The 27,837-nt window shown below is 51.9% G+C and overlaps 13 protein-coding genes across 13 annotated transcripts; 7 read left to right on the top strand and 6 right to left on the bottom strand.

The window, feature by feature from the left end:
* Positions 1–464: 464 nt before the first annotated feature.
* EDD37DRAFT_470608 (uncharacterized protein) lies at positions 465–2,397 on the bottom strand. The gene is made up of 2 exons (XM_062813108.1): positions 2,001–2,397; positions 465–1,945 (listed from the first exon to the last, which is right to left on the bottom strand). Exons 1-2 carry the CDS (start codon positions 2,076–2,078, stop codon positions 785–787), a joined length of 1,239 nt encoding a protein of 412 aa, XP_062668261.1. The 5' UTR covers positions 2,079–2,397; the 3' UTR covers positions 465–784.
* Positions 2,398–2,427: 30 nt separating this feature from the next.
* On the bottom strand, positions 2,428–4,225 carry EDD37DRAFT_634867 (uncharacterized protein). The gene has a single exon (XM_062816876.1). The coding sequence runs from the start codon at positions 4,071–4,073 to the stop codon at positions 2,574–2,576; it is 1,500 nt and encodes a 499-aa protein (XP_062668260.1). The 5' UTR covers positions 4,074–4,225; the 3' UTR covers positions 2,428–2,573.
* Positions 4,226–4,908: 683 nt separating this feature from the next.
* On the top strand, positions 4,909–7,404 carry EDD37DRAFT_651653 (uncharacterized protein; the record flags this gene model as incomplete). The annotated part of the gene is made up of 2 exons (XM_062818371.1): positions 4,909–5,310; positions 5,362–7,404. 2 exons carry the CDS (start codon positions 4,909–4,911, stop codon positions 7,402–7,404), a joined length of 2,445 nt encoding a protein of 814 aa, XP_062668259.1.
* A 463-nt stretch (positions 7,405–7,867) lies between these two features.
* Positions 7,868–9,199, top strand: EDD37DRAFT_470556 (uncharacterized protein). Its single transcript, XM_062813107.1, has 3 exons — positions 7,868–8,326; positions 8,382–8,455; positions 8,508–9,199. The coding sequence occupies exons 1-3, from the start codon at positions 8,107–8,109 to the stop codon at positions 9,171–9,173; spliced, it is 960 nt and encodes a 319-aa protein (XP_062668258.1). The 5' UTR covers positions 7,868–8,106; the 3' UTR covers positions 9,174–9,199.
* A 735-nt stretch (positions 9,200–9,934) lies between these two features.
* Positions 9,935–11,136, bottom strand: EDD37DRAFT_470551 (uncharacterized protein). The gene is made up of 2 exons (XM_062813106.1): positions 10,806–11,136; positions 9,935–10,759 (listed from the first exon to the last, which is right to left on the bottom strand). The coding sequence occupies exons 1-2, from the start codon at positions 10,824–10,826 to the stop codon at positions 10,118–10,120; spliced, it is 663 nt and encodes a 220-aa protein (XP_062668257.1). The 5' UTR covers positions 10,827–11,136; the 3' UTR covers positions 9,935–10,117.
* Positions 11,137–11,241: 105 nt separating this feature from the next.
* On the top strand, positions 11,242–12,297 carry EDD37DRAFT_470545 (50S ribosomal protein L17). Its single transcript, XM_062813105.1, has 3 exons — positions 11,242–11,292; positions 11,344–11,627; positions 11,702–12,297. Exons 2-3 carry the CDS (start codon positions 11,418–11,420, stop codon positions 12,188–12,190), a joined length of 699 nt encoding a protein of 232 aa, XP_062668256.1. The 5' UTR covers positions 11,242–11,292; positions 11,344–11,417; the 3' UTR covers positions 12,191–12,297.
* Positions 12,297–14,109, bottom strand: EDD37DRAFT_470505 (translation initiation factor eIF-2B beta subunit). Its single transcript, XM_062813104.1, has 2 exons — positions 13,784–14,109; positions 12,297–13,730 (listed from the first exon to the last, which is right to left on the bottom strand). Exons 1-2 carry the CDS (start codon positions 13,879–13,881, stop codon positions 12,404–12,406), a joined length of 1,425 nt encoding a protein of 474 aa, XP_062668255.1. The 5' UTR covers positions 13,882–14,109; the 3' UTR covers positions 12,297–12,403.
* Positions 14,110–14,438: 329 nt separating this feature from the next.
* Positions 14,439–16,417, top strand: EDD37DRAFT_470342 (protein phosphatase). Its single transcript, XM_062813102.1, has 2 exons — positions 14,439–15,937; positions 15,994–16,417. The coding sequence occupies exons 1-2, from the start codon at positions 14,560–14,562 to the stop codon at positions 16,140–16,142; spliced, it is 1,527 nt and encodes a 508-aa protein (XP_062668254.1). The 5' UTR covers positions 14,439–14,559; the 3' UTR covers positions 16,143–16,417.
* On the top strand, positions 16,353–18,719 carry EDD37DRAFT_470304 (uncharacterized protein). The gene has a single exon (XM_062813100.1). The coding sequence runs from the start codon at positions 16,693–16,695 to the stop codon at positions 18,361–18,363; it is 1,671 nt and encodes a 556-aa protein (XP_062668253.1). The 5' UTR covers positions 16,353–16,692; the 3' UTR covers positions 18,364–18,719.
* Positions 18,720–21,905, bottom strand: EDD37DRAFT_470303 (uncharacterized protein). Its single transcript, XM_062813099.1, has 4 exons — positions 21,561–21,905; positions 20,708–21,507; positions 20,520–20,660; positions 18,720–20,469 (listed from the first exon to the last, which is right to left on the bottom strand). The coding sequence occupies exons 1-4, from the start codon at positions 21,609–21,611 to the stop codon at positions 19,077–19,079; spliced, it is 2,385 nt and encodes a 794-aa protein (XP_062668252.1). The 5' UTR covers positions 21,612–21,905; the 3' UTR covers positions 18,720–19,076.
* A 370-nt stretch (positions 21,906–22,275) lies between these two features.
* On the top strand, positions 22,276–23,753 carry EDD37DRAFT_470325 (uncharacterized protein). Its single transcript, XM_062813101.1, has 3 exons — positions 22,276–22,683; positions 22,735–22,869; positions 22,925–23,753. Exons 1-3 carry the CDS (start codon positions 22,670–22,672, stop codon positions 23,589–23,591), a joined length of 816 nt encoding a protein of 271 aa, XP_062668251.1. The 5' UTR covers positions 22,276–22,669; the 3' UTR covers positions 23,592–23,753.
* A 165-nt stretch (positions 23,754–23,918) lies between these two features.
* Positions 23,919–25,020, bottom strand: EDD37DRAFT_470376 (cwf18 pre-mRNA splicing factor-domain-containing protein). Its single transcript, XM_062813103.1, has one exon. It carries the CDS (start codon positions 24,894–24,896, stop codon positions 24,270–24,272), a length of 627 nt encoding a protein of 208 aa, XP_062668250.1. The 5' UTR covers positions 24,897–25,020; the 3' UTR covers positions 23,919–24,269.
* Positions 24,947–27,618, top strand: EDD37DRAFT_634848 (uncharacterized protein). Its single transcript, XM_062816875.1, has one exon. The coding sequence runs from the start codon at positions 25,162–25,164 to the stop codon at positions 27,358–27,360; it is 2,199 nt and encodes a 732-aa protein (XP_062668249.1). The 5' UTR covers positions 24,947–25,161; the 3' UTR covers positions 27,361–27,618.
* Positions 27,619–27,837: the final 219 nt, after the last annotated feature.

The raw sequence follows: 27,837 nt of genomic DNA, 5'->3' as shown, positions 1-27,837 counted from the left end.
AAAAGGAAAGAAGACTTTCACAAAAAAAAAGATCATGCTCGCTGTATCATGCTATCATCAGGCTGCCTTATCCAGGCGTGCCAGGGTTTCGATCGTGAGCACAGAGCCACAGATGCAACTCTGGGATTTGACAGCAGCCGCTGACGGCCTTGATGGGTGAAAATTGGTCACATGCTATCGCTGGTTGGGCTGAGGGCGACCCTGGTGGCTTACTCACCTATTCTTATCTGCCAACTCCCTAGTCCCTAGGAGCCTTCACTGCGGACGAACTTCAAGCCCCTGATGAAGTGGTTGCAGTGGTCGAACTCTGCGCCCTGTCAGACGCGAACTTTGCTCACAGATCGCGAGCTCCCAATCCCTTGGACTTGCACTTTACGCCACGTAAGTGTTTGACAATCCACGTGACACTTTTCGTCTATGGCACAGTCTCGTTAGGTATTGGTTCGCCATAAACCTGGTTGAAACCGAACCGAGCAGCAGCCTTGCGTCCACGTCAACGCCCACCTCCATCTGCGCCAGGGATTGAAATCCTCCATTCCTTTCTCCTGCGTATCAGGCCACTGAAGTTTCCCATTGCAAGATCGTGCGGCAAAATCATGAAAAGACGCGTGCTTGTTGCGCGTCCCGTGGGACATTTATCCCATTGCAGCTTTTCCGAAATATATACATGGCCATTCCTCCTGGTCGATGATTATCATGCCTCGACACCAGGCTCCAGACAAAACAACCCGAATTGCGTTCCTCCCTAGTCTTACATGATCATTTTGGTAGACATAACCCTATACTAAATGTCCGTGCCGTTGTACAGCCTCATGCTATCATTCATCATCATCTGAGGCCACTGTAAGTGTTCTTGCCAGATTTCTGGCACAGACTCTTTGACCGTCTCTAACATGTACCTCGCCCATCCGCTGATAAACCAAGTGTCCTGATCTTTGCTTTCGCCCCAGTACATCAGCACGCAGTAGTGTGCCAAGACGACCATCGCTTCCGGTTGTTTCTCACTCAGGAGATCCAGGAATTTGGGCGGCAGATTGATCGGCCAAACAAAAGTCGTCAAAATCGTTCCGTCATTACGAGCCTTCAGCAGGGAAGCTTGAATGAACGTGCTGAGCAGCGAGTGAATAGCCAGATCAAGAGCTTGGGCGGTCTCTTTGTCATGGTCACTGGATGCGCAAAGACGAAAGAGCTTGGTAATTTGGTCCGTGTCCGGCAGTGTGTAGGCGGCCGCGTTCTCAATGTGTCCCATTTCATCGAGCAACGGCTTCAGAAAGCTAGCTTTGATAGTCTCGGAATGCAGATTGAGCACACTGTTTGCGCCTCTCAGTAAGTAAAACCAATGTAGTACGTCGCTGTTGAAGCCTCGTGGCTTGTCTTTGGTACTGGAAGCAAAAGCAAGCACAATCAGCAAGCATGAGAAGGCGAATAGCGCATGGCAATTGCTTTCGTCGACGTGACCGAGCGTCTCTTGAAAGTCGGTCAAGGCTATGCTCTGATGCGTTGTTCCGATGAGGTCGTACTCGGCTTTCTGTTCAGGGTGAAGATAGGCCCAGTGGAAAGCTGCAACAGCGAGGATGCCTCTCAGGAGAAAATGATGCTTGAACCCTAGCTTGACTGCATGCGTCTGCCATAGCGCCAGCGCCTCGGCAGTTTGGGAGTTGGCCAGATTCAGCGCAACCACACTGGTAAAGTGGTGCATCAGTTGGAGATCAGTAATATCCAGCTCCGTAGTCTTCTTGGTGCTGACCAGGTCAGGCAGGTGGAAGGGATCAATCACATGCTGTGATGATGTCCGCTTCTCTCCCTTGACCGATGCAAGTTGACTACTCTGCCGCCGGCCATCGGCGGGATCGCTGGGAGAGTTGCTAGCATCGGATGAGAGTGAAAAGTCGCAGACAATTTGCCGACGTTCACAATTGGAACATGTCGGATGTACTTCGTTGCACTATGGCTCAGGTAAGCACTTCGGAGTCAGATGGAAAGCTTTCATAACAGCCAACCTTTATGCGCCTAACTTTGCACTGACTACAGCCATTCTTGGATTTCGTATGCGACCGCCGCTGGTTCTTTGGCGGCATGGGAAGATGGAGATATCGTTGGTAATTAGAGATCGCGCCCCGTAATGGTTCGCATGACAGTGGCAGGGGTGTATGGAGGCAGTTGATCGTATTTTCGTATATTGCTGCACGATCCGAATTGTTACTCGACAACCATCTGCTCGAAAGAGATGCGCTATACGAGCAAAAATTTACATAAACGGTGAAAAACAAGAGAAAATCAGCAATTAACAAAAGCCTCGAGGTAACATTGAAAGAACAAAGAGCGTTGAGTTCGGCAACATTGGGGAAGGAAGCATGGATCAGGCTGCCGAGTTCTAAAAACTCCAAAGAGTCCCGGCCAGGCTCGCTGACTCAAAACATTGTATCTAAAGAGGTGAGCATTTTCATCCATGCTTGCCGTGGTGCCACGTTTCACTCAGCCAACAGTCTTAATTGATAAGGGAACCTCGAAGAATAATCTGAAGCAAGACATTCATTGCTTTTTCTAACTTGCTTTGTAGGATGCGCGCTAAATTACCAATTCCTGGGTCGTCGTGCCTTGTTCTCGCGCTGCCTTTTCTCTTTCAACACAGTCCGCCGTCTCAACTTCCACGCCCGATTGTTCTCGCCCCGGTTCTCCCAGAACTTCTTCTCAAAGTCACTCTGCTGCCGTGATGGCGTCTCGTTGGGCTGCTTGCGCAGACCGCCCTGTCCGGTCGGAGTCGCCTCTTCATCGTCGGCTTCCATCTCCTCATCGCCTGGCAGCCCAGAACTGCCGAAGCTGTTGAATCGACTTGGATGCGCCGTATCAGGTGTGGGAGCTGCACTTCGCAGACTCCTGGATCGGTTGTCCTGCGAGCTGAAGGGTGTCCCTGGCATGCTAGTCTCTTCCTCGATATCATCTTCGTTGCCAGATTCAAAAAATGAAAATGACGTTGACACCTCTAGCGATGGCTTTGCAACATCAGATGTGGTCGGTTTGCTTGGCTTCTTGAATAGCGCTTCGAGTGGGTGGACCTCCGCAGCCTTCTTTGCTTCAGCAGACTCTGGTATTGCAGACGATGCTTTCTCTGTATCAACCGCAGATTGTTCCGATTCGATGTCTGAATCAGACTCAGACGAAGAGCCCGAACTGCTTGTCTCATCATCGTATTGATTCACCGGATGTTCCTGGCTTTCTTCTTCTTCTTCTTCCCCTCCCTTTTCACCCTTAGTTGGACTGTCTTCATCGGAATGTTGACTTTCATTCCCCGAGGCGACTTCAACTTGCTCTACTCCCTTTCGATTGGTGGTAGCGGCACTTTTGATGGCGCGACGTGATCTTGCAACCCGCTCGCTCTCTTGCTCGACAACATGTCCATCCTCGTCGACCCATCCCTGTCCTTCGATATATTCCAAGTTGACTTTAGAATGCTGACCAACATCTTGTCTGAGGAAAGATGGTTGCGCTGTGGACTTTTCGAATTCGTGTACCACACTTTCGCCAGGCCTCTTCTTTGACTTGCTCTTTTCCCTATCTCGCAATCCGACATCTGTCTTGTTGGGAGGTAGCTGCGTGCGAAACAGTAACTCATCTTTATCAGAGTATTTCGACGCAGCAGACGAAGTTTTCCCCTTGTCTTTCTTACTCGACTTCGAAGGCTTCGCCTCGGTCCAGCCGCGCTTTACCTTGCGATCTGAGGGCAGCGCATGTCCAGCGATCACATCAGGCTCTTTTTTCGCCTTCCTAGACACTTTCACGGCTTTGGTATCGGGATGTTCCTCCTCCGTCTCTTCGACACGCCTGCGTTTCTTAGGGCGAGCTTCCTCGATCTTTATTTTCTTTCCCTTCAAAATAGCGCCATTAAGCTTTTTCTTTATTCTTTCAGCCTCCATCGTGGGGATATCCAGGTAGCCGTAACTATTTTCCGGAAATGTCTGGAGCGTATGGTAGGAAACGTTGGAGACTGAATCAAGCAGCCTTGGTCCGACCACAGCATGGAGTAGATCGGGAGTTAGAGGAGTTATATGGAGTCGTACCGAGTCAGCCGTCATCGGGAATACATGTAACGATTGTAGCAAGCGCTCTTGAACACAACCAGAACTCGTGGGCGGCTGTTTGTTTGCGTCTAAAAGCGTGCCGCCGGAATGTTTGACGCTTAACGGTCAAAAGTTCGCCGTCATTTTTTTCCAGGCTTAGTTTAGGCAGGGCACCCGACATCATTAGTGGGAGAGATGGGTGTGGGTTGGTCACCGAGTATCTGGTGCGGGGCAGCAACTGATGGCCCACCATCGATCATAGGCTGTGTTTGTAGGCACGCCTATAGCTTTCGTAATCTGCGTTATCGTCGTCCTCCCGCCCGCTCGGATGACCATACTCATGAGCAATGACCATCGATTTATCCGACGTCCTTCCATCTCACTTATCCGCTAGTAGTTGGTTATAACGGGCACCCTGCATCCATTAACTTTGTGGCCGGTGCAGCAAACTTGGCGGAAGGCTGCGGACTGACCTTGTTTCTCATGAGGAGAGTATTGCGTTTGTCCACTACTCCATCTGAACATACGTACCCTCATTCACATGGTTGTTATGTGAGCATCACCCCACAATCGTTCACATCAACTACCTCCTTCCCGGACCTGACCGCCATCCAAGTCGAGCTTCGAGGCGTCGCTCACTCATCAAGCTCTTGGTCAACCCCGACGAGACCTACATATTCCAGGCACATCTCACCGACCGGCTCGAAACCAGGCTCAATTTCAAGCTCAGCGATCCTTCCATGTTCCCGCCTTCGGAACGAGAGGGTATGCAGAAGATGTGGCGATGATTGCGCCTCATTGGTATCGCTAAGTAGCAGGAGGTCACTCGTCATTCGAAAGTTGGGCGAAGATGGGTAACTCTCAGACAAAAGAAGCACGTGGGCAAGGCTCTTCCGCGTCGCGAGGCAGTGACAGCACCAGCATAGGCCAACGACAGGATGGTCAAGCAAACTCATCCGAACCCTCACTCCGCCCTGCATACTCCTCTCGCGGCCAGCGAAGAGGGAGTCGGCACGACTTTTCATTCCTCGGCATTGGCGGAAGTAGCGACCAAGATGCCTCTTCCCTCGAAGCGAGAAGGGAGACCAAGGTGGAGAGGGAAGCAAGAAAAGCAGAGAAAGAGCGGGCTGCAAGGCTCAAAGAGCGTGAGCGTAGCATGAAGGAAGAGAATGTTGACGGAGGCTATCTTGTCACGCAAGGCGTATATGTTGGGACTGAAGATTTCAATAAAACTGTCGCTCGACAACTTATGGTGAGTGTGGTACCTTCACGACCGAAAAGCATTATACTTACGCAGTCATAGATTGAGCGCAGACTTGCTCCCTTTTGGAGAGGGCTGAACGATTTCTCAGATTCATGGGCAGAACATCAGCTCATGGCTGCCGCCAGAGGTATGCCCATTCCTCCGGCCGATGAAGTACCTCCCGAACTCGAATATCAACTTGCCAAGAGGATAACATCCGACAAAAACAATCAGTCAACCTTAAAGAACCTCACAATCCCAATAGGAGGAAGGTCACAGTCCTTTCAGTCGGACAAATCAGCTCCTCTCTCACCTGCCATGAACTCTTTACCACTTCCATCTCCACCGGCATCCAGCTCGTCCGGCGGCAATATTTTCAGGACTCGGGCGAAAACGCTGGCCTCACTGACCACATCATCACGAGCCAATTCTCAGGCAGACATGACTCCCCGGGAATTCCAGCTGCCTCCAGATCCTTTCGTGAACGGCCAACCCATAGAGGTATATCTGTATAAGGATGCGTCGGAATGCCCGATTTGCTTCTTATATTACCCTCCATATCTTAACACGACAAGATGTTGCGAACAACCGATCTGCTCGGAGTGCTTCGTCCAAATAAAAAGGCCGGATCCACATCCTCCGGAACATGAACAGCCAGATCCCAACGCGCCGCCCGTCTCTGAAGCCGAACGCGAGGCACAAGCTGAGGAGTTGTTGGTGTCTGAAATAGCAACATGCCCATATTGCAAGACCCCTGATTTTGGCATCACATATACACCACCCCCATTCCGGCGGGGGCTTACTTACGGAGTTGGGTCACAACCATATCAGGTCATGTCAGCAATGTCTTCCCAGACATCCATCTCTTCGGGCAACTTGTCCCCTGGTCTTGGTCGAAGGCGAGGCACTTCTCTTTCGGCCAATGCGCCCGAGGTAATCACCACGGACAAGATCCGTCCAGACTGGGCTAATAAGCTTGCGACTGCTCGAGCTCATGCTGCACGACGATCGGCTGCAGCCACAGCACTACACACTGCGGCGTATCTGATGAACGGCCAGACCGCTGATTCGCGGGCCTTTGCTGGATTCGGCCGACGAAACGTGCTCCGACGATCTACCATGGACAGTCCGGATATCGGTCCAAGTCCTCATCTGGGTGCCCTTGCTCTGCTCGCGGAGCGGCATGCTGCCCGACAACAAGAAGCTGGTAGTACAGAGGGACGACCTAACCCTGTTATACCTCCCGTAAGAGGGGGCAGTTCCCGTCGAAGCCGTATGGATGATTTGGAGGATATGATGATGATGGAAGCCATTAGATTGAGTTTGGCATCTGAGGAAGAACGTCGAAAGAAAGAAGAAAAGGACGCCCGCAAGGATGCCAAAAAGAAGGAGAAGGAAGCTAAGAAAGCAGAAAAGGCCGGCCGGAAGAATAGCCTCTTCACACTAAACTCCAATACCAGCTATGGTGATGGATCTAGCAGCCTCCTCGAAAGATCGAGAAGCAATCTTTCGTTACTTCCAGATGATGATTCGATCTCGGGCAAGGGTAAGGCTGTGGAACGAAATGGCACTCCCCAACAGGAAGCCACCAGGATTGAAGAAGAAGCCCCTCAACCCTCCTATATTCCCACTCTGTCGCTCTCCGGCACGAGCCAAGAGTCTGTGGCATCGTCAATCCCCATTCCAACAGCAGCTGAGCCATTTCGACGATCGCACCTTCGACAAATGTCAAATGCCTCATCAGCATCGTCGTCATTCGTCGACTCAGGAACGCCGGGCGCATTCTCCGGTTCTGGAACTCCTCCGCCTGGAAGCTTGGAACCCATGTTCAACTTCAGAAGTCTCGCAGCAATGATTGGCGAAGAAGAGAAAGCAGAAACCAGCGCCCACGTCGAGAACGCTGACGAAGAACCTTCACCAACCGCACTACCGGACGGCAGAGACGAGTATCCGTCAAGGAAGTATGGGGAGCGTGGGGCATCTCATGGCCTAGGGTCTAGTTCGTCCTCAAGTTCGAACTCTCCAGAGCTGAACGAGGAGGACTCGGGTCTGAGGAAAGGAAAGCATGTTGTGGAGACATCGGCCGCTATGTCTGATATGTAGAAGGTGGAAGGTCACGCTTGATTATGATTACGAGCAGGGATCAGGATATACGAAGATGCTATATCCTGCAACACGATTGGCATGGCTGAATGGCGGAAAGATGAATGTAACAGTTTTACTTGGGATCACTGGGTGCATAAATTGTTGGTATCCTCACACCATGTACATGTGCACCTCATGGCGGTTGATGTCCAATTGGGCCCAAGTTGCGGCAACGAGCACGCCAGAAGGGCATCTTGCTGGAGCAGCGCTCAGCAGCATATTTAAGAAACGTTCGCAAAATATAGACACCTCCCGCTTCCCGATGTTGTCCAAAAAGCATCTCGCTAACTACCTAGGTATCTGGTATTCGATCTGAGGTTTTAACCTTGGAATATGGTAGAGGAAATGCCTGGATTTTGACCTGTGATTGGCGGATCGCGATGCGACCACTTCATTTCCCGAAGGACTGGTCAATATGGATTGTAGCGGTGCTCGACATACTCTTAACCCTCGTCTCATCCTACTTAGCACAGTATCGTGGACACGTCTGGCCACTCGTTTGGCTGTCTAGGGTGGACTCACACCAATACAGAGCATTGCAAACCGTTCACAGGGCCATGCGCATGGCTTGCTTCTAAAGACATTGACATCCTCTTTCCCTCTCCTCGGACGTTCACCGCACCTACCCTTCACTTCTCCCCTGCGCCTCCACAGTGAACCATGGCTCCCGACTTGAATACTGTCCCAAGATCTCCTCGTACTGGCGCGAACACTCAAACGTCCCTTCCTGCTGTACCTCTTCCTTCCTCACAGGCCGCCTCTAGACGGACATCAACCCAAATGCTACCCCCTCCTTTGCCCCGATACGACAGTCTTCCCAGCTCGCCTCGACCAGCGCAAGCCTCAATAATGGACAATTCTGGCGTTGGAATAGGACCAGGTACGATGGTGCCACACTCAACACGCTATGGTCTGTACTGACTAGGAAGCATCAGGGCCAATCAGGCACCCAAGGCCTCTCACGGCTGCTGAATTGCATCTGGAATTAGAGAAGGAGCAGGAGAGCATCGTAAGCCAGTCTGACCCATAACCATTTCAGCTCGGCCAACACCAAGTTTTAGGTCAACCGACTTACACGAGAACTGTCCGCACTGCGTGCGCAGACCGCGTCCGTGGCCTCAACGACCTCTTCTACATCCGACCACTTCTTCTCCGCAAGCGACCCTTACACATCTACCACTGGCACCGCTACAACCATCATACCCAACACCACCCGCCGTCATCGATCCTCGTCGAACCTTTCGACTCGCTCTGCGCGATCAATTCGAGATAACCTAGCCAACGCTACTAACACGAGCGTTTCGGGAGTTGCAGCACCGCGGGACCAGAGCGTTGTCGCAAGTAGCAGACCTAGCATGGAACTTACTCGGCCGGACATGAGCAGACAGAACTCTACATCTGCCATGGGCTTCCGATCGAGCTCGATTACATCGTCACCGCACATGTCCCAGAGTGCCTACGCGTACCCGCATCGAAGCTCCGTGTCATCAAATGCACCAAATATGTCGAGTGACTCTGCGCAAAGTTATGGCTTCCCACGGAGTCCTGGGTCCAATGCCGCTGCTTCGGCACTGAGGTACGAGGAGGCTGCGCAGCAGCGTGCCGAGTTGGAAGCGGTCAAGCGTGAAAACGAGATTCTCAGAGCCAGGGTCAAGGAGTTGGAGAAAAGCGTTCAGAAGACCAACGAGTCGACTGCTGAGCCTGCTTTGACGCCCTCTACCTCATGAGGTAGATCTGGGTGCCGACCTGCATCTCAGGTAGGAAACAATGTCAAGCTCTTATGAGCATACACAAGACAATGTCCGAGCATGGTATGCCACGAAACGACGATTGATGATCAATGATGGATGTCTACTATTGACGAGGAGAGTCGAGAATCTGTCTCTAAGGGCATGACAATAGGATGGGAATTGGGATAGCATGCATGGTGTTCTAGGCGTCTTTTTAAGCTGAACAAAAATCGTGTCAAGGCTGGCAGGGAGCGAAAGTGAAGTATCGGAATTGAGTTGTGATTTACAAGACAACCAGACAACATCTTTTGGCTTACGCGACGGATAGCCCAGCCTGACAAAGGTTCCCACATTCCAAGAGACAAGTAGTGCCGCTCTAGTCTGATATCGCATCTGCTCTCCAGGCGCTGAGATGTTCTTCGATGCAGGACGGCATGATTCAGACGCTCCCAGTCGACTTGGCCTTCTGTCCAGGGCTTCCGAGGTTGCCCTCAGCCACCTGAGCATCCCGCTGACTGCATGTGGATTGACTAACGGTGCCGTCCTGCCGGGTCTCAGTCGTTCCACTGAGAGCATGCTGCCGTGACTTCGTCCACGCTCGCTGAAAAGACCTGATTTGGCGCTGTGATGGCCTATTCTGTACTCAGATCTCCATATTGTCTGATCAACCTTATGTTTGCCCGGGCGATTCGCCCCTCGGTGCCGATGAAGGCAGGCACATTTGTCGGGGCTGACGCGAGCGTTGGCTGCGCCCCTCCTCTCGCACAGAAACCCTCGAACGTATGTATTAGACGGCCGAGATAATGCAATGCACCGGACGAGGGATCGCTAGTAAGACCTCATCTTGGGAGTGCTGCTGCCGTCCTAGGTTCGAGAGACTGTGACTGACGAGTCGAGGGTAGAACAAGTCCCAATCAAGGTAACATAAAGTCGGGAACATCTCATTTCAACTCCAACAACCTGGGTTCTCTCCCCGTTGCTTTGTCCGCCACGTCTTTTGTCGTCGCTTTCGCCTTCTCCGTGCTTTCAGCGATGGTGTTTTTCGCCTTGTCTGCTCCTTCAGCAACACTCTCTCTCACCTTCTGTCCGACCTCTTTTGCCTTACTGGTGGCAAATGCCGAAGCTTTCCCCGCCTCCGACTTCACAGTATCCTGCACTTTTTGGCTCGTCTCTTTCGCTGAGGCAAGAGCTCGCTGGGTACTGTCTCTCGCAGCATCCACAACCTGCTGTTCAACCTCTTTGGCTTTAGCCTCGAGTTGGTGCGCAGACTCCGTTGAGCGTAGTTTAGCCCAAGCAGCAGATATTCTCGCCTCCCAGATCTCGCGCTGCTCGTCCCAGTCGGTGGTCTGTACTTTCCGGACGAGATGCTCCACCTCGCTGTTCCAGTGGTCCTTGAGTTCCTCGACTAGTCCGGCCTTGCGAACCTCGTAGGCCGGTGGGTCTGGGAGAGGCGGTAAGGGCTCGACGACGGAGTTGAGTAGCGTGGTTTGTTGTGAGAGGAGGGTTTTCTGGACATTGCGGTTCGCGCGGTGGACGTATAATGACATGTAGAGGAGGGAGTAGGTTAGTGTGAGGCCTCCGAGCTGTGACTTGTTAGGTTTGCATTTGTGAGACGTGAGGGAGGCTTACGAAGCCTGTTGTAAAGCCCATCTTGTTTCCTTAGACAGATGGCGTTTGTCCTTGGGTGGATCTGTTCGTAGCGTGGTGTGGTCAGGTATGCGATGCAGAAAGATTAGTCGCCAGAGGATGGTGTCTTATACCTGACCACGACGGGGTGGCAAGAGTACGTCGCGGTAGTTGCTGTCGCCTGGTGTTATAGAAAGATTATGAGGTATTGCTGCTCGCGTACGTTGAGCTCCGAAGCATCGAAAGTTCCTGGGTAGGTTTGTAGGGGGAAAATGTCTCGCCGGAGAGCTACGGCACGGCATTGGGCTTGTCAAAAGCGAGGCTGAGGTTCAGCCTTGCCTTGGCTCTGCAGCCGGGTCGGATTGGAGAAGAAAGTTGAACGCAGCTTTCGACTTCAGTTTGACCCATCAATCCCCAAGCAACATATAGCACGCGAACAGGGCATCCGAGTGCTCCTCTAAAGGCTCGACCAACCTAAACTACTGCTGAGGTTTCTTCACATTCCCCACTCATCGTTTACTGGCCAACACTACTTCTCTCCGATCGCGCAACAAAGGATCACCTCGTCCTGGCGTCCTGCAGTACTAGGAACTTGCCAACTCATATCTCGACATCATGTCGGGCATAAAATACAGGCATTTAAGCCGCGACTCAGCTCATCGACGAGCTCTCCTCCGCAACCTAGTCACATCTCTCATTGCCAATGAATCAATATCCACGACCTACGCCAAAGCCAAAGAAGCACAACGTCTAGCCGAAAAGCTGATCACCTTGGGCAAGAAGAACACCAACGCCGCCAAACAACGAGCCAAGTCTATATTCTTCGTACGTGGCCCTTGAATACAGCAGCCAAGTTCCTTCCCTTTGACCATCCGGATGTAGCTAACGAGATGTAACAGGAGCCTGAACAGCCACAGCATATGGAGAAACTCTTCGAAACACTCCGTCTACGTTACGAACACCGACCCGGCGGCTACACACGAGTACTCCGACAGGAACCCATTCGCGACGACCAGGCGCCATCAGCCATATTATCGCTGGTAGATGGCCCGCGAGATATGCGCTTCAGCATGACGGCCAAAGCGCTAGTGCGCCAACGCAAGGACAATCTACCTATGCATGAGATGACGGCCGTGAATGTGCGGAAGGTGACCAGGTTCCGGGATGGAGGCGAGGAAGCGTTAGAAGAAGAGGTCAAACGACTAGAAGAGCAGATGGAGGCGCAAGATCTGGAGGAGAAGGAGGACTTCGAGACCGACGGGACGACGTACGAGTGGGTTAGAGGCGAGAAGGACAGGCGAACGTCGGCCAAGGGCAAGGAGAAGAACGGTCCAGGTCGACTGAGAAGGCAAAGGGCTGGAGAGGATGAGGAGACTCGATTCGGATAGTTCGACTCGTTGGAGCGTGTAAAAACATTATTCAAAGCGTGTCTCATGCCCCGAACTGTTCATATTGGGATGCTGTCGCTTCTCTCCAGCTATTCCGACATGCGATAGGCAAGTTATCTCGCCATCCCCAAGCCTTATGCAACACATGCCGTTGACATGCAGCGGTACGCCCATTTTCGCAAGCAAACAGTCCACTTTCATAGTTGGCTATCATCATAATTCCAAATCTTCATCATGGTACTGCTCCCGGACGACTCTGTACAGATAACCCGTGCTCACAACAGCGGGTACCTGGTTGGTGACAAACAAGTCGACGTCTCCTGCCTCGACAAAATCGTACAGCGGATTCCTAACGCCATCCTTCAAGCCTTCCCGTAGTGCGCCTTCTTGCACCGGAACCACTTTGCTTGCGTCGCCATATTCGATTAACGTGTAAGGATCGTATGGGTACGTAGGCGAGAGCTTGTAAGTTGCAGCCAGTACGACGACCGGAACACGGTGGAAACGGGCAGCTTTAATTACAGCTTTGCTTCCCGCGGCGGCGACGAGGGAGCCGTTTGTGAGCACAGCGTGAGCGTCAAGGACGACCTTGGTGGCGCGTGACATGACGGCGAATATTGCGGAATCTGGAACCATAATGACGTTGACTCCGGCCGAGGTCAGCGGTTTTGAAAAAGACTCGTTGGGCAAGATGTCGTCGTCCTCGGCTTCTTCTTGGGTACTGCCGGTCAAAAGAGCGTGAGTCTTTTGATGGTTGTTCGGATATGATTCTGCGTGTATGACGGTGAATTTTCGTTTTGAGGCTGCTTTCAGCAGGAATCTCTGCACTGTTAGAGAGGACGAGTAGGTGACTATTGTCTCTTGAGGATGAACTTGTTCCAGTGCGGCCGCAGAGATTTCGTCGTCGGCTTCGTTGATCTCGTCAAGAATCTCCTTGATGCCTTTGATGACCTCCGCCCGCAAGTTTGAGAGCGTCCCGGACATGCTCATGCGCGGTGTGACAGTACCACTACCGCTGCCTTGCCCTGGTGAGTCCTGGCCTGACATTCTCATGGTTGGATGGGCTATTATGCTGAACATGGATGTCATCGGAGGACGAGCAGGGGCAGGTGCACCAGTGTGCGAAGACATCAGAGGGGGCCGAGCAGGCCCTCGTTGTGGTGACGGACTGACGCTGGCCATGGACCTTCCAAAAGGGCCATTAGGTGCGCCGAACGGCGTCCGCGGTGAACTTGCTCGTTCGAGTGGTGTAGCACAGATTGGGCTGTCATCGCGTTCTGGGGTCCAGTCCCCGTCTCCTTCTTTACCGGCTGCTTCATCCTCGTCTTCGTCACGTATACTGCCGAGGACTCTTCGTACTATATTTCCAACTGCGGGCTCATGTGGTGCAGCAGCTATCAGCTTCTTGCCAACCTCAGACACCCTTTGCAGGAGTCTGTCACAGTCGGGTTGTTTGGTGAGTTCGACTGTTCGGAGAAGGAGAAGTGTAGTTGCCGCGGCGCATCGCTTTGAGCCTTTCAGCTGTCGTCTCTTTAACAGTCTGAGTGTCTCTGTTAGCCTCGCACCACCAACAGCCAGGAATACGACTCTTACGAAACAAGGTATGTGGTAGAGGAATCCAGAGGTTCTGTGGACAGGAAGCGCTGGAAGCTGGCAAACCCAGGCGTCAAAGGTGCTGTCATGGGCGCCATGATGGCAGCCCTTGAGTATTAGACGCAGGTGACTTGGACGATGCTTGACTGTGCGGACGCCTTTCTCTTCTGTGGTAGGTGCGGCCGAGAATATGATCGAGATGAGAATGTACTCTGCCGATAGTTGCGAAGTCTTTGAAGGGCTGAAATAACTCCGGCTATGGTTGTATGGTGTTTTTGTTTGCTGGTGAGTCTTGAGGTTGTAGGATCTGAAAAAAAGTTGTGGAGAGCCGCTGGGTGCATGACTCGCGTGGTCCTCGTTAAAGCGATATTCCACTACTCCAATTTTGGCACTATGATCACCTGTGCCAGCCACCTAAATGGGCATCGCCATTCCCCCACTGCGCCGACACCTCGTTTCTGGATCTGTTTCAATTGTGACCTTGTCCTTGTCATCTCGATCACAGCGCTCATTCTCAGCCTTGTATTCTCATAAGCTGCAATCCGCCCGGCGCAGCTCTTTCGAAAGAGTCATTGTAGCGTTCTATCGTGCGAATCTTTGGGCTTTTGTTCCACAGCACACCACACTGAACCCCCCACCTTCGTTTCGTAACGAGATGCCTTCGTCATAACACGGTTTGGAAGCCTTTCCCGCCAGGAACCGGCTGCCGCAGCTGTCCGCAAGCTGATCGCATATCACTCGCGTCATTGCCCGGTTGCGCGACTCTCGCGCAGGAAATGAACTCACTCAACCTGATCTCCTCCCGAGTTATCGGACAAAGCCAATCAGCTTCACGGCCACGATCGCGGTCGCACGGTGACCTGTGGAATCAGGAACGGGAAGAAGAGTCCACGAGAGGGAGATCGTACAGCGACGAGCTTACTGCTGAGATCAAGAAGGAGACAGACCCAGACACTCCAAGCCCGAGTCAGGCATCAGCAGCGACATCTGAAGGTGGAGATGATGTGCTCAAGGATGAGGACGAAATCGACCCACTGTTAGGATACGACGAGAAGGAGGACATTGCACCAGAAACAACAGGGTGGCATGCTTTCGCGAAGAAGTTAGCAAATGCCCTCACAGCTGTATTGGCAGCCATCGGTGCTCCGGTCGTTTATCTGGTAAAGTGGCTTAGGGACCCCGATGCCAAATATTCACCCGTTCCACGATGGTCGCGCCGAGAGAGGATTCCCAGCATCGGCTCGGTCAGCGCTGCACTTCTTCCCAATGGTACTGGGGATAGCCAGAAATTGACAAATCGTGTCCTGCACGAAACCAAGCTCCGGCATTCTTACTCAAGTGAGTCTATGAACACTTCAACATCGGACTCTGAGGCCGAGCTACGTAAAGCCGAGAAAGCGCAAGTCAAACCAAAGCGAGAAAAGAGCGGGCGCGATGAGGTCGAGACCAGAAGATCCTCGATTCGAATCAAGGAACAGACGGACCCTGCACTGAAACGGCGAAGGCAGAAGAAAGCTGCCAGCCCGCTGGCTGATGGAAGTCCGATGACCGTTGACAATATCAAATCACCCACATCACCGTCTACATCGTTGAAAATCACCAGATACCCACATGCGCCTCAACCACCACGACCGCTGATTCCACGAAGGCAGCCCTCATACGCCAATCTTGCCCCTCGATCACCGACACGTGGTCCGACATCTCTTCAGCAGAAGACGCTAGTACTCGACCTGGACGAAACACTGATTCATTCTCTGGCAAAGGGAGGTCGAATGTCTTCCGGACACATGGTGGAAGTCAAATTGAATGTGCCCGTAGCTGTGAGCTCACCTCAACCTGGTCAGGCCACATCCATGCTTGGACCACAACATCCCATTCTATACTATGTGCACAAGCGACCGCATTGCGACGAGTTTTTGCGGAAAATCTCCAAATGGTACAAGTTGGTCGTCTTCACTGCATCGGTGCAAGAGTACGCCGATCCGGTCATCGACTGGCTGGAACAGGAGCGCAAATTTTTTGCAGGCAGATACTATCGACAGCACTGCACGTTCCGAAATGGAGCATACATCAAGGATCTGAGCAGTATCGAGCCTGACTTGAGCAAAGTGATGATTTTGGACAACAGCCCCGTGAGCTACATTTTCCATGAAGGTGAGTGCATCCAGAACAGCCCAAAAAATGGTGGGAAAACTGACTTTGAGGGACAGACAATGCGATACCGATTGAAGGATGGATCAACGATCCAACGGATAACGATTTGCTTCACCTGATACCCATGTTAGAAGCTCTACAGTATGTGACGGATGTGAGGGCACTGTTGGCTCTTCGAAGAGGCGAGGCTGAGGTAGCCACGTAGCATTCATCGCGGCTTATATCACTACATTCGGGCGTCTGTTATACCCTTCATTCCGTTGTAAAGCACAGTCAGACGTTCTCATCACAACCACATCTGGAGGCCTTGTATTGTCACAGGTGAGAGATGAGTGGATGGAGAACCCGTGCTGAAATCGATCCGCCTCTCCGCATAGGAGACCTGCTTAGGCGGCATGAACCATCCAATAGTCGCCCGAAGATGAAGGTGACATATATGATCCCTTGATCTTCGTACTCCGTACCATTCGATTGTTCCCCACGAACGTCAAGAGACCTGCGTCCCGAGCAGTCCTGCGCCTTTTGACTCCAGAGTCTTCTACATCCGTCTCTCTGTCTGCTTTTTCATGATCTCATCTTCTCACATTCTCGCATCTGTTTTGGCTGTTTTGCACATATCAACCTACCCGGCACGGCCTTATTTTCTTTCTATATACTGCCGGTGCCTCTATTCGGTCCTGTCTTTTTGGGGCAGATCCTTTTTGCAAAGCGTTGTAAGATCTTGCATCTGGAATGGCTTCCGGGACAAATAGACCATGTCGATGAACCAGTCTCATATTCAAAATGAATCAGTACTTCCTTCTTTAACCTACCCAATCAATGAATCTACATCTTCGTCATCCTCATCATCATCGTCACCGCCGAGACCAGCGGCTCAACCGCCACCATTCGAGTCCAGACAATCCTACCTCGATGTGCCGACGAACAATCGCCCTTCGAGGCCATCGCTAGACAGCACCTACTCTGAACTATCCGAACTCTCATTTCGTTCGAATGAGCTGCAAAGCCGCCGGCCTCTCGTCCGAAGTATTTCCCAAAATGCTCCTCCGCCCAAAAACCTCTCGGCACGCATTGTTGCAGCGTTGCGCCTGTTCTACCTCATCAACTATGGTGCCCTGCTCGTTCTCCTCGCCCAATTCTTTGGCGTTGGGATGAACGTAAGTACAAGACTACTCGAGACAGAAGGCGCCCATGGCAAGCCAATGCATCCTTTTCAGATCCTCTTCGCTCGCCAGTCCATCACCGCTTCTCTCTGCACGGCCTATGGTATTTACACCAAGGCAGTGCCCGACTTCCCGCTTGGACCCCGCGACACCCGCTGGCTATTGATAGCACGCGGTATCTTTGGCTTCATGGGCGTCTTCGGCATGTACTTCAGCTTGTTGTATCTGCCGTTGAGCGAAGCTACCGTCCTGACGTTCCTCTCCCCAATCCTGAGCTGTTATATCTGCAGCTTTATCATCCCAGGCGAGACCTTTACCAGACAACAGCAACTAGCCGGCTTTGTCAGCCTGCTGGGCGTCATCTTAATTGCCCAGCCGGCCTCGTTGTTCTCATCAGGCTCGTCAAACCCGACGAACAATCCTTCGCTCCCTCCAGATGCGCAACCTGCTGATCCTTCACAAAAGCCTACAGCAGATAAGCATCTCCTTGCCATTGGCATCGCCATGATCGGTGTGATTGGGTCCACTGGTGCCTACACTTCCATCCGTGCTATTGGCACCCGAGCACACGCCTTCATCAGCATCAATTACTTCAGCGTCTGGTGCACCATTGTCTCATTGTTCTGTCTTATCGTCATCCCCGATGTCACGTTTCGTCTGCCCGGCAACGCGACCGAATGGACGCTGCTCGTCAGTCTCGGCGTCTGTGGATTCATAATGCAATTTCTCCTCACTGCCGGTCTGGCATATGGTGGACCATCAGCACAGTCACACAGCGAACACAAAAGAGCAGCTAAGATCAGAGATATTGAACATGAAGAGTCTGTTAGTGAGCCGGCCTTCAGCGATGGAGACAGACAAAGTGCCCAGCCTAATGCAGCAGCCAGAGGTTCCGGGACAAGAGCGACGAGTATGGTTTACACGCAGATGCTATTCGCATTAGCCGGCGACAGATGGGTCTTTGGCATTACTCCCACGACAGTGAGCTGGATCGGGAGTGTATTGATTCTGGCTGGCGCAGTATGGGTCGCCGCCGCAAGAGACACCGCGTCAAAGAGCAGTGGTACCGCCCAGAGCAGTGAAGCTCTGGTCAGCAGCGTGATCAACACAGAGTCCGGCCCGAACAAGAACGAGGGAACCATAGAGGAGGTCGTCGGGCTCATGCAGAGTCAGGAGGCAGATGAAGTTCATGACCCACGGGGACTGCAACCCGTCGAAAGTCTTGAGATGCACGACCTCCGGCGTACCATTGGCAACAGCTAACTTCTGGGCTGCTCCGCACTTTTGAAACACCACGTTTTTACGAATTTCGGTATGCATTAATTTGGACTGTGGCGCTGCTGGTACGGCTTACATTCAGGGCTAGAGATGACGGACATATAAAGCTATACAGGGCATGCATGCGTGGGTAAGACTATATAGAGCAAAATTGGGTCAGGTTAGATAGGCGCTCCTACACTTGGAGGGTAGATAATCTCTCGGTACAAGCGCCTTATAAGCAAATGAATCACCTGGAAGGATGTCAATCGAACCGTTTTCTTCCAGTGCATTTTTCGACTATCTAGATCTCGTGCTGATGACTGAAGCACTCACCGCTCACCAGCGATGCGGCTGACGCTTCTGCTGCTGCTCACGATACACACTCACAATGGCAAACGACTCGTACATGATGTCCTTCTCACCAAGGTCTTTCTTCCTTGGCGTTTGGTGAAAGAGGTCTTTTGGTGATGATTATGCGTCTCTTTCCTTTTTTCCCGGGTCCACCATACAATGCAAATGGATCCTGTCTCATGTCATGGTCGAACCGCTCGTGCCATGCCTGAATTTTATTTCCAGCTCAGTTGTCCCGAACCATCTTGACTTTTTGATAACGCCTTGTAAAACTCCATGTTCCATCCTGGACCTGACTCCGTGGCCAAGTCATGCTAACTAAAACGCCGGTGCTCGAATTGAATCTGGGTATGCGTGTGCTGAAACTATGAGGACGATCCACCCGGAGTCGCGTTACCCGAAGCATTGAACGGGAAAGCCCCAGGCCCATTGCTGAGGGTCTCCACTTCATAGGTAGAAGGATGCTGCGACGGTGGAGGCTTTTTCGGAAGATGAGCGGGAGCCCCATACTTTTGCTGCAGCGAATCTTCTCTGGGCACGAAGTTCGCCCCAGATGCTGATAGACCGGCCATACTCGGGGCATCCGTTCCAAAGGATCTTGGACCGTTGTTGTTGGCTCGATTTTGGCTGGACGAGGGTGATGGTTTCTTCCTACCATTGCGTCCGCCGTTACGGCTTGTGGCGTTACTCGGGACGAACGACCGGGTCTGCGGGTTGAACAAGGACCTCGAAGGGTCACCTGGACCCAAATGTGGCGCATTGTACGGGGTGTTTGAGTTGTATCCCTGTCCGCCGAGTTGCCCGTATCCGAAAGATGCTCCATTAGCAATCCCTGAGTTGGGCTGATAGCCCGACCAGGCATTCATATGTGGACCACCTGGACCCGACGGCTGGTGGTAAGGTGCCTGAAACTGATTGTTCATCCAAGGTTGCGACTGTTGCATTCCTGAATGTGGTTGCTGCATGTATTGGTTGTTCATCTGTGCCATCATTGAAGGTACATTCTGCTGGTAATTTGGTGGTGATGCAGAATAGTTTGGATAGCCGTTCGTAGAAGGAGTCTGCACCGAGGACCAAAAATCGGCTGGACTGTACGGCTGATTATTGTTGGGTCCATATCCCATGTTGTTGTTGTAGGGGTTAGATGGCTCAAAGTTCGGATAAGCTTGCGTTGGTGTGCTACCATAGTTCATGCCAGCGCCATATCCGTGGTTGGGACCCTGGTAAGGTGCTTGATACATCTGATCTTGATACTGAGGCTGAGACTGATGTTGTGGGGTTGGTATAGCCATAGGTGCGTAACTGGGAATGAACGCCGAGCGTGCCTCGAAGCTATCATCTTTGGGAGTTTTGTGTTTCCGGGTCTTTCTCTTACCGCTTGAGGAACTTGACCGTGACATGCTGGCTGAATTATCCCCGTTCGAGGCATTTTCGCTCGTCACTGACTCCTGGAAATCACCAAAGATACGCTCTCTGGCAGCTTTGTACTGCGCTTCTCGTTCTTCTCTCGTAAGTTTGGACTTGTCTTTGTTTGGTGTGCCTTCAATGGCATATAAGATTCCTTCCTCACTGGTAGACTCCAGACCGGTTTCCGAGGTTGCCTTTGACGGATTCGAGGAACTGAGTTGCGTGCTGACTCCAGCAGAGCCTTGCCTACGACCCAAACCCGCCCTACGCATGATCTTCACAGCCATGGCTGAAGGCGGCTGCGACGGTCCAGCAGGAATCGACTGCGCAAGGATGTGTAGTGGAGTCGGCCTGCCTCGATGTTAGCAAGCAAGGTCAGAGTAATGTGGTCCAGTACCTACAGAGACGCAGACGACGGTCTGAAGACTCGGATTGAAGTACCATCTTCATTGATATGATGGGCGAGCGAATAGTAATCGGCGAGTTTGTGGGCAAGCAACCTAGCATATCCATTTTGCGGGGGCAGATCAAGAAACTCGCTCCTGCTTAATGTCAGCATGTTATTCCCAATGGGGATCGTACTACTCACTCAGACTTCGCAATAAAGCCGAGAAAGATCTCTTCCAGTTGCAACAAGGGCAAGCGGTCTTTTGGATTTGCCAACGCGTCAAGCAACTTTTCGTCTGGAGCGACCGGGAGAAAAGGCGCTCGCTCATGCGCCTCCGTCTGTTGAGATACTGCACTCTCCGTCTGGATTGATTGCTCATGCTCCTCCTGGACCATCGGAACAGCAGGAAGGTCTCCAAAACGTGGTGGGTTGGTCATCGTCAAGGTATGATAACGACGAGCAGCAATTGTAACACCGGATGTGGGAGGCTTAATGTATGGACGAGAGACGGCAAGAGAATCATTATCACGAATGAAGTTCAGCTCCCTGCCCGGTGCATTGGAGGTCTCGTCGTCCTCGGCAGCTCTGACACTGGCGCTATCATCCGGACGGATGCTTTCTTTCTCGTCCATTGCGAATGTTGTAACAGATGCCATGCTTTTCGTGTCGAAGCTTTGCTGTTTAGTTGAGGAGTTGGAAAGGTGTGATTGATCGTCCCCCAGAGACTCTCCGCTTTCTGCACTTTGAGGTCCAACTGGCGCAACATTGGTGCTATTGACCAACGATAGATTCTGGATGGCATTGGTCACATAATCGGATTGAGTGCGTCCTTCGACATTCGCCAACTGTGGTTCACCTGCTCTATGTGGTGAAGTTGGAGATATGTAGGTGCCAGGCGCCTCCGATTTGCGCACATTGTTTCCATCATTGGATCGGAGCTTTTTGTCGTCGACGGCATTTGAGCTTGCAAGGGGCTTAGTAGGCGCACGCATTGCTGCAACCTGGCGCTAAAGTTAGTACTTGTATTGTATGAAATTGACCAAGACCAGCGAACCTTTGCGAATGAGAGTTTCGGCGGAACCGATCCAACTTGAGGAGACGCCATTGTTCCCAAGGAGATTCGTCACGTCGTATCCAACAACGTTCAGTAAAGATGTCAGACTGAGGACCGAAAGATGAATGTGGCGCGTATGAGCGAAAACCGAAGCTTCAGTTTTCCTTTCCTCCCTTTTCACACAACCTCTCGCCCAAGAAACGAGCCTGTACAGCGCAACTTGAAAGGCTCCATGGATTCGGCACGGGGATGTCTTCGGTCAGGGTTTCAAGTGTAAACTGATTGCCGTTCGAGTTCTGCTAAGGTATCGGGTTACAGGACTTGGTGGTGACTCTTGCACTTTGTCTCCCACTTGAAAAAGGGCGATCGCAAGGTGGGCGAAGTCGGGAATCAGCCGAAGTCCAGCGGCGGCCACAAGGCAGATGGAGGAATGTCAAGTTGTCCAAGACGTGAAACCGCCAACGATGGTCGAAATACAACTCTTTCTTCTCGAAACGCTTGGGGATGGCCAACAAGGGTGTGTCTCAATCCATTCTGACTGCAGACTCAACTTCGCAGATGTCGCAGCAACAAGGTATAAGGCTCAAGGATGCAGAGGCATGACAATGTCCAAAATGCGTGAGGTTTCAAAGCCGCCAAGATGCTGCACTGCGGACTGAATATCACGCTGTTTTGGAGCATTGTGATCGCTGCTTTAATGAAGAAAGAACGATGCAATATCGACTTTGCCGCCTCGTACTCGTATAATCCCGAAAGTTTTAGTCAGATAGTGCCTACCTTGCCTGTAACTTCACCTCGTCAGCTTCGTTTTGGACAGTATCGGGATATTGCCAAAGAAGTGTACACTGTTGTTAAGGCTTTAACGGCTTCAGCATTGTCATTGTCATTGTATCCTTCATTACTGTGGCTGTTCCTGTCTCTCTTGCTGACAGGCTTTTGCGTAAGACGTGAGGACGTCTCTGTGCCACAGTGATTGATCTGGCACAATCGCGAATCGGCTGGGAGGGTTATTTGGCATGATACTGAGAGAGTGTCATTAAGATGAACCGCTACCGCACAATTCCCGGACTTGGGCCTCAGAAAGCCACGGTATCTACTGTCTGCCAGAAATGCTTGAAGAAAGATACGTCTGCCAAACCCCTCCACGTGTACCCGCACTGACAGTCGATGCAAGCCACTACAGTTATGAGTGCAAGTCGAGTGCTCAGGAGCGTCCATACATCTCCAGACCGTCAAGAACTCAACAGCTACTCAACCCCAAGCTCAAACCAAAATTGACAAGCGACAAACCAAACGAATTGCTGAACAGGTAGGGCTTCATCACCTCTGATTCCAGAAGAACCCTCCTACTGACACTTGCACAGTCGGGGTGTAGCCGACCAACAACTAGCCGAGGCGGAAGCCAGGCGTAATGGAACCCCAGCATTGGAGTCCGAAAGTCGAGGACGCTCATTGAGCCCACGCGCAAATTCTCCGTCTCGATCTCGATCCATAGACTCTGCGAGTTCCGTCTCTACTATCTCAACGGCTAAGTCTCGGTCTCGGTCGCATTCGCTGTCCGAAAGCCGCGATGATAGGATGGACACTGGTAAACGGGCTGGTCACGCTCGGTCGAGGACACCGCCCCGGAAGCGCAAACACCATTCCGATTCGAGTTCATATTCACGTTCACCCAGGTCGCCAAAGAGGGCACCCAGCTCACATCATAAAACTCGCCGCCATCGGAGCAAAAGTCCAAGTGACCGTGGCCGGCCGAACTCAACGCGCCGAGGAAGCCATCGCAGTCGAACCAGCAGTCCAAGCATGGACCAAAGTCGAATCACCAAACATAGAAGATCATTGGGTTCGCAAGACGGCTATAGGGAAGAGGAGAAACGTTATAGCCGCGAAAATAGGCCCCAAGCAAATGGAGACGGCCGCAGGCCTGCAGGTTTCGGGTCGTCCGGTGCGCAAGGGAGGGGACCACGGAGAGAACGAAGTCTCAGCCCATACAGCAAACGACTGGCATTGACGCAGGCGATGAATTTGTGATTGATTATGTCTTGTTTTGGCTAATAGCAAGTACTATTGATACCATGCATCGGTGGACACTCCTCTATGTAATTTAGCTTGCAAGGCGCTGGAGGCCTCATACCAAGTTCAATGATACTCAAGTTTTGCCTTACTGTCCGAAGTTCCACCACATGTTTATTCGCCCGGCGCATTTTAGAGAACCTCTCTATGCTCGACGCAGCGAAAGAGCCAGCCGCTGACCAATGGTGTGACTGAGCGTCTCGGACGTGGAAGCATCGGTGGTTCTGCGCAATTGTCGATGGCTACCATGGTTCGAGCCTAAAAGACTGTGACCCATGAGCTATGGCTGCAAGACTTGTCGACGCTCTTTTGCTTCCAGAGCCGTTCTCTGAATGTGAGGAGACTGTGCGACTGATTTTCTGCAGCCATGCTTCTCACATTGCAGGACGAGGAAGACATAGCAGCCTAGATCGGATCGAGTCCTTTCAGATCGGTAGCAGTTGCGACGCTCGCCTTGGTGAAGACAGGTGCTGCATGCCACAGGCCCGTACTTCATCAATGAGATTTTCCCCTCGGTAGCAAATGCATTTCACGATGCTCACTGATCGTGGCAACAAGCGTGACAGTCGAAATTGGGGTACATGGCATGCATTTGAACTGCTTTGGGTCGAGATAAGTTCTCACATGCAAGTCGTCTCATGAGATGTCGGCCTCTTCCTCTTCCAGTTGAGCTTCTCTCTCCTCCTCTTGCTCCCGAAGATGAATACCTTCGACCAGTGTACTGCCCTCCATGCCGACCTCTTCCCCTTGATCACCATTTTGACTCGCTTGAGGTGCCTTGCCTGAATTGACTGCGTCCTTCTTTGCGTTCTCTATTCGCTCTCTCACTAGTCTAGCGATGGCGTTCTGAGTCCGGACGTCTAGTATCTTCATCTTCTCCGCCAGGTCTCTCTTCAAGTCCCAGTTCGGCTTCTTGGGCTGCAACTTGAATAAGTCGATCCCTTTCTCTGCCTCTGCCTCGTCCTTGGCTGCTTGTTCAGCGGCTTCTGCCGCAATACGTTCAGCCTGTTGTTCCAAAGTCTCAGCATCGGCGATGGGGACACTTTCAAAGCCGAGTTTCGCGTTCTTGTTTGCGGTGTCATAGTTTCGTCCCGACAGATATTTATTTGTAGAGGTTGCCTCTTCAGTTTGCTGTTCTTCCTCTTGTACATTTGGCGCAGTCACATCGGAGCCGGGCTGTTTGCGCTTGAGAGAGGCAAGTTCCGCAAGACGGGTCTTACGGTCGACCGCTGCAGCGTCTAGGCTGGTATGTGTTGAGGACATCCTCACATCCACCACGAGTTCTCGTTCGGCAGGCTTAATAGAATTGACTTCAGCCTAGCAGTAACATGAGTGCAAATAACGGTATGAACCGAATTTCGTTGCGTCGTCGGCAGATCATCGGATAAATTTCTTTTTCTGTTCTGCTCGCCTGCTGCATGCGCTTCTCTTCTCCAAGTCTTTTCAACCACGTTTGCTGTCCGCCAGTCCTACGACCTACAATTGTTTCACAGCTGGCACGCAGGAAGCCAAATGAGCCGGCTTCTGAATGTTCGGCGAGTTGCTGTGCGCGCTATCAAGATGCCAATGCTTTAGCAAAACGAGATATCACCCTGGGCGCATTTTCTCACGGCACTCGAGCGGCTACCCTCCCCCATTCCCAAGGACCAACAAGATCGGACTGAGGCCTAAATCCCCGAACCAGCGTCTGCCACCTACGCGTCTCCGGAGAGGGGAAGAATCCAAACAGGTTCCGCTGTTGCAAGCTTTGGACCCTATTACACCAGTTGAAGCAGCGGAAGAACAGCCCGCTAAGCCGAGTGCAGTGGTCGAAGAACAGCTCTTTAGGCCGATTGAAGCAGTCCGGGATCGAGCATCTCAAAATGGGCTGCCCGTGGAGACTAGCGCTGTGTCTCCTAGCCCACGAACGGGACAATCTCGAGACTTCGACGCCTCTGGAAGGCCCCAGCTGATTCCAGTCCAGCTATGGCGCGACGGTCCTGTTGTGACCGTTCGCTCTTCTGTTGGGGTTTCCAGGACAAGTAAGAAACCTCGGTCTCGATACGTGACATTCCCGAAGAGATGGATAGAACTGTACAAAAAATTGATCTTTCCCAAGGACGGGGATCTGGTCAGGGCACAAGAGCGTGGAAGAATTCATCGACAAAGGGCGATGAGCTTCGTTAGATCCCACGATGTCAAGTCTCTGCGCGCAGCCTGGATGGACATGGCTCTGGCTGAGAGAAGCAAGCTACTTCCATCTATACTTGCTGGTTGTCTCGCCATTTCTGCTCGGAAAACCCTCATGATGCTCACGATGCTCAAAGTCATCCCACGCGAATGGAGAACTCGCTGCGAGTGCTTGTGTTACCTCGACCTAGTATACTCGGCGGAGATCAATGGTGATCCAGAGCTACAATCTTTGTTTGCCAGACAAATCGAGTTGGTGTCAGCGGTGTCAACATGGCCCAGAAAGTTCTCGATGCCACGTGCGTTTCTTGTACTGTTACTTCACCACAATGGTGTCCAAAACTGCGAAAACATTATCGACGCAGTCTTTAAAATCCAAGATGGGGTTCCAGCCCAACTCGTCCTGGTTATGGTGGATCATTTCACGAGGATCGGTAATCCGGATCGAGCAATCGACGTGCTTTGGCGCATACCACCAGAGCAAAGAGAATATTTCAGAAGGGAAATCCTTCACCGATTCACAAACCTCATCAAACTGGACACAATCGAAGAAGCGGGTGCTGTGCGGAATTTCAGACTCCTGCCGAGTCTGGCAGGATTTGAGCTACCAATGAATGAAAAGATCCATAACACCATCATCGACCGAGCCATCACCCTAGGAAGACCCAACGTGGCATGGGAGTTGTTCCGGTATATGGAAGTTGAAAACATCAATGTTGATGCCCGAAGTTATCTTGTCTTACTCCGCGACAGTTTCGATCGCAACGACCACGAACGCCTCGACAAGATCATGTCCGCAGTCCACCAACGTGAAGATCTGTACAAGGATCCTTATCTGGTCGTGTACATGATGCACGTTATCAGGGTGGTTTGTTGCATCGATCGCAAGCTACTTCCCGAAACTTCGTTCTCTCACATTCTTGCCATATATGACAGAGCCTATGATAGGGGTCCACTGATCAAATTGGGCCTGGTTGATGCACTTTCTGCTGAGCCAACCTCGCAGCGCGACTTACCTGAGCCGTCACCAGCAGTTCTCGGGTTTACGGTTTGGGCATATATCCTGTGTCAACAGAAAGAAGGACCGGTGTGGAAGTTGTGGCACTGGATTGTGCATATGATCAAGCAACACGATGCATCCATCTGTAAAGCTGCTGAGCACGACGTGCTGTATAACGGCTTCATTCACTTCTTCAGTCGCGACCCATCGACCATCGACCGAGGACTTGTGGTTGTCCAGGAAATGATTGAACTTCAACTCTGCGCGCCTACGAAACGCACCTGGAGCGAGGTCTTGTGTGGCTTCTTACAGTATGGCGATGATGAGACAGCGGAAAAGATCTGGCGCGAAATGCTGACGAATGAGATGCGTTCCGGAAAAGAGGGGTGGGAGTATTTGCTAACCAAGTTCGATAAGTCGCGCGTGGCAGAGGAGATCAACCATGTAGTTGATGAAAGACGGATGCCAGAAGGTATGGCAGCTACACTAGGCGATGATGCCGAGGTTATCGTCACGGAAGACGCAACTCGCGAAGGCCATCAAGCGGGCGGGGGCTGACTGATCCCTTGACCTTTTCCATCATTCCCTGTACTACTAGAGAGCCTCACCCATACTTCTTGAGAAGTTTGTACATTATCAGGTCAGCCACTCTTTATCTCTGGCGGCGTCTATATATACAGGACAATAGTACCCAAAGTGGGCTGGTATCGCGCTTGGACCACCATGGAATGTGCTGGCCTTCCTCTTACTTTGTGCTTTGGGCGGGGCCTGTTGAGAAGTGTAGCCAGTCGCGTTGTAGAGGAGGAAATTCCGTGCAGTAGCGTGCTTGGAAGTGCACCCACAGCAATGCCTATAAGAGCCTATCAGCTGCAAGGAGTTTGCCCCTCCTAATCCCCAATTGAAGCCATCCCGCTCCGATTTTGTTTTCCCGCCAACCTCGCTCGTCCCTCTCCCATCAGATCATCTCCAAACTTTGTCTTATAAATACCATTTGCGTACCTGCTGTGTATTGCATCTTTGGACCTCGGCCGCGAT

The sequence above is a fragment of the Exophiala viscosa genome (assembly GCF_022695815.1).
Source record: "Exophiala viscosa unplaced genomic scaffold EDD37scaffold_8, whole genome shotgun sequence".
Taxonomy (NCBI): domain Eukaryota; kingdom Fungi; phylum Ascomycota; class Eurotiomycetes; order Chaetothyriales; family Herpotrichiellaceae; genus Exophiala; species Exophiala viscosa.
Note: the sequence above shows the minus strand (reverse complement) of the source record. Positions and strands in the feature narration are given on the sequence as shown.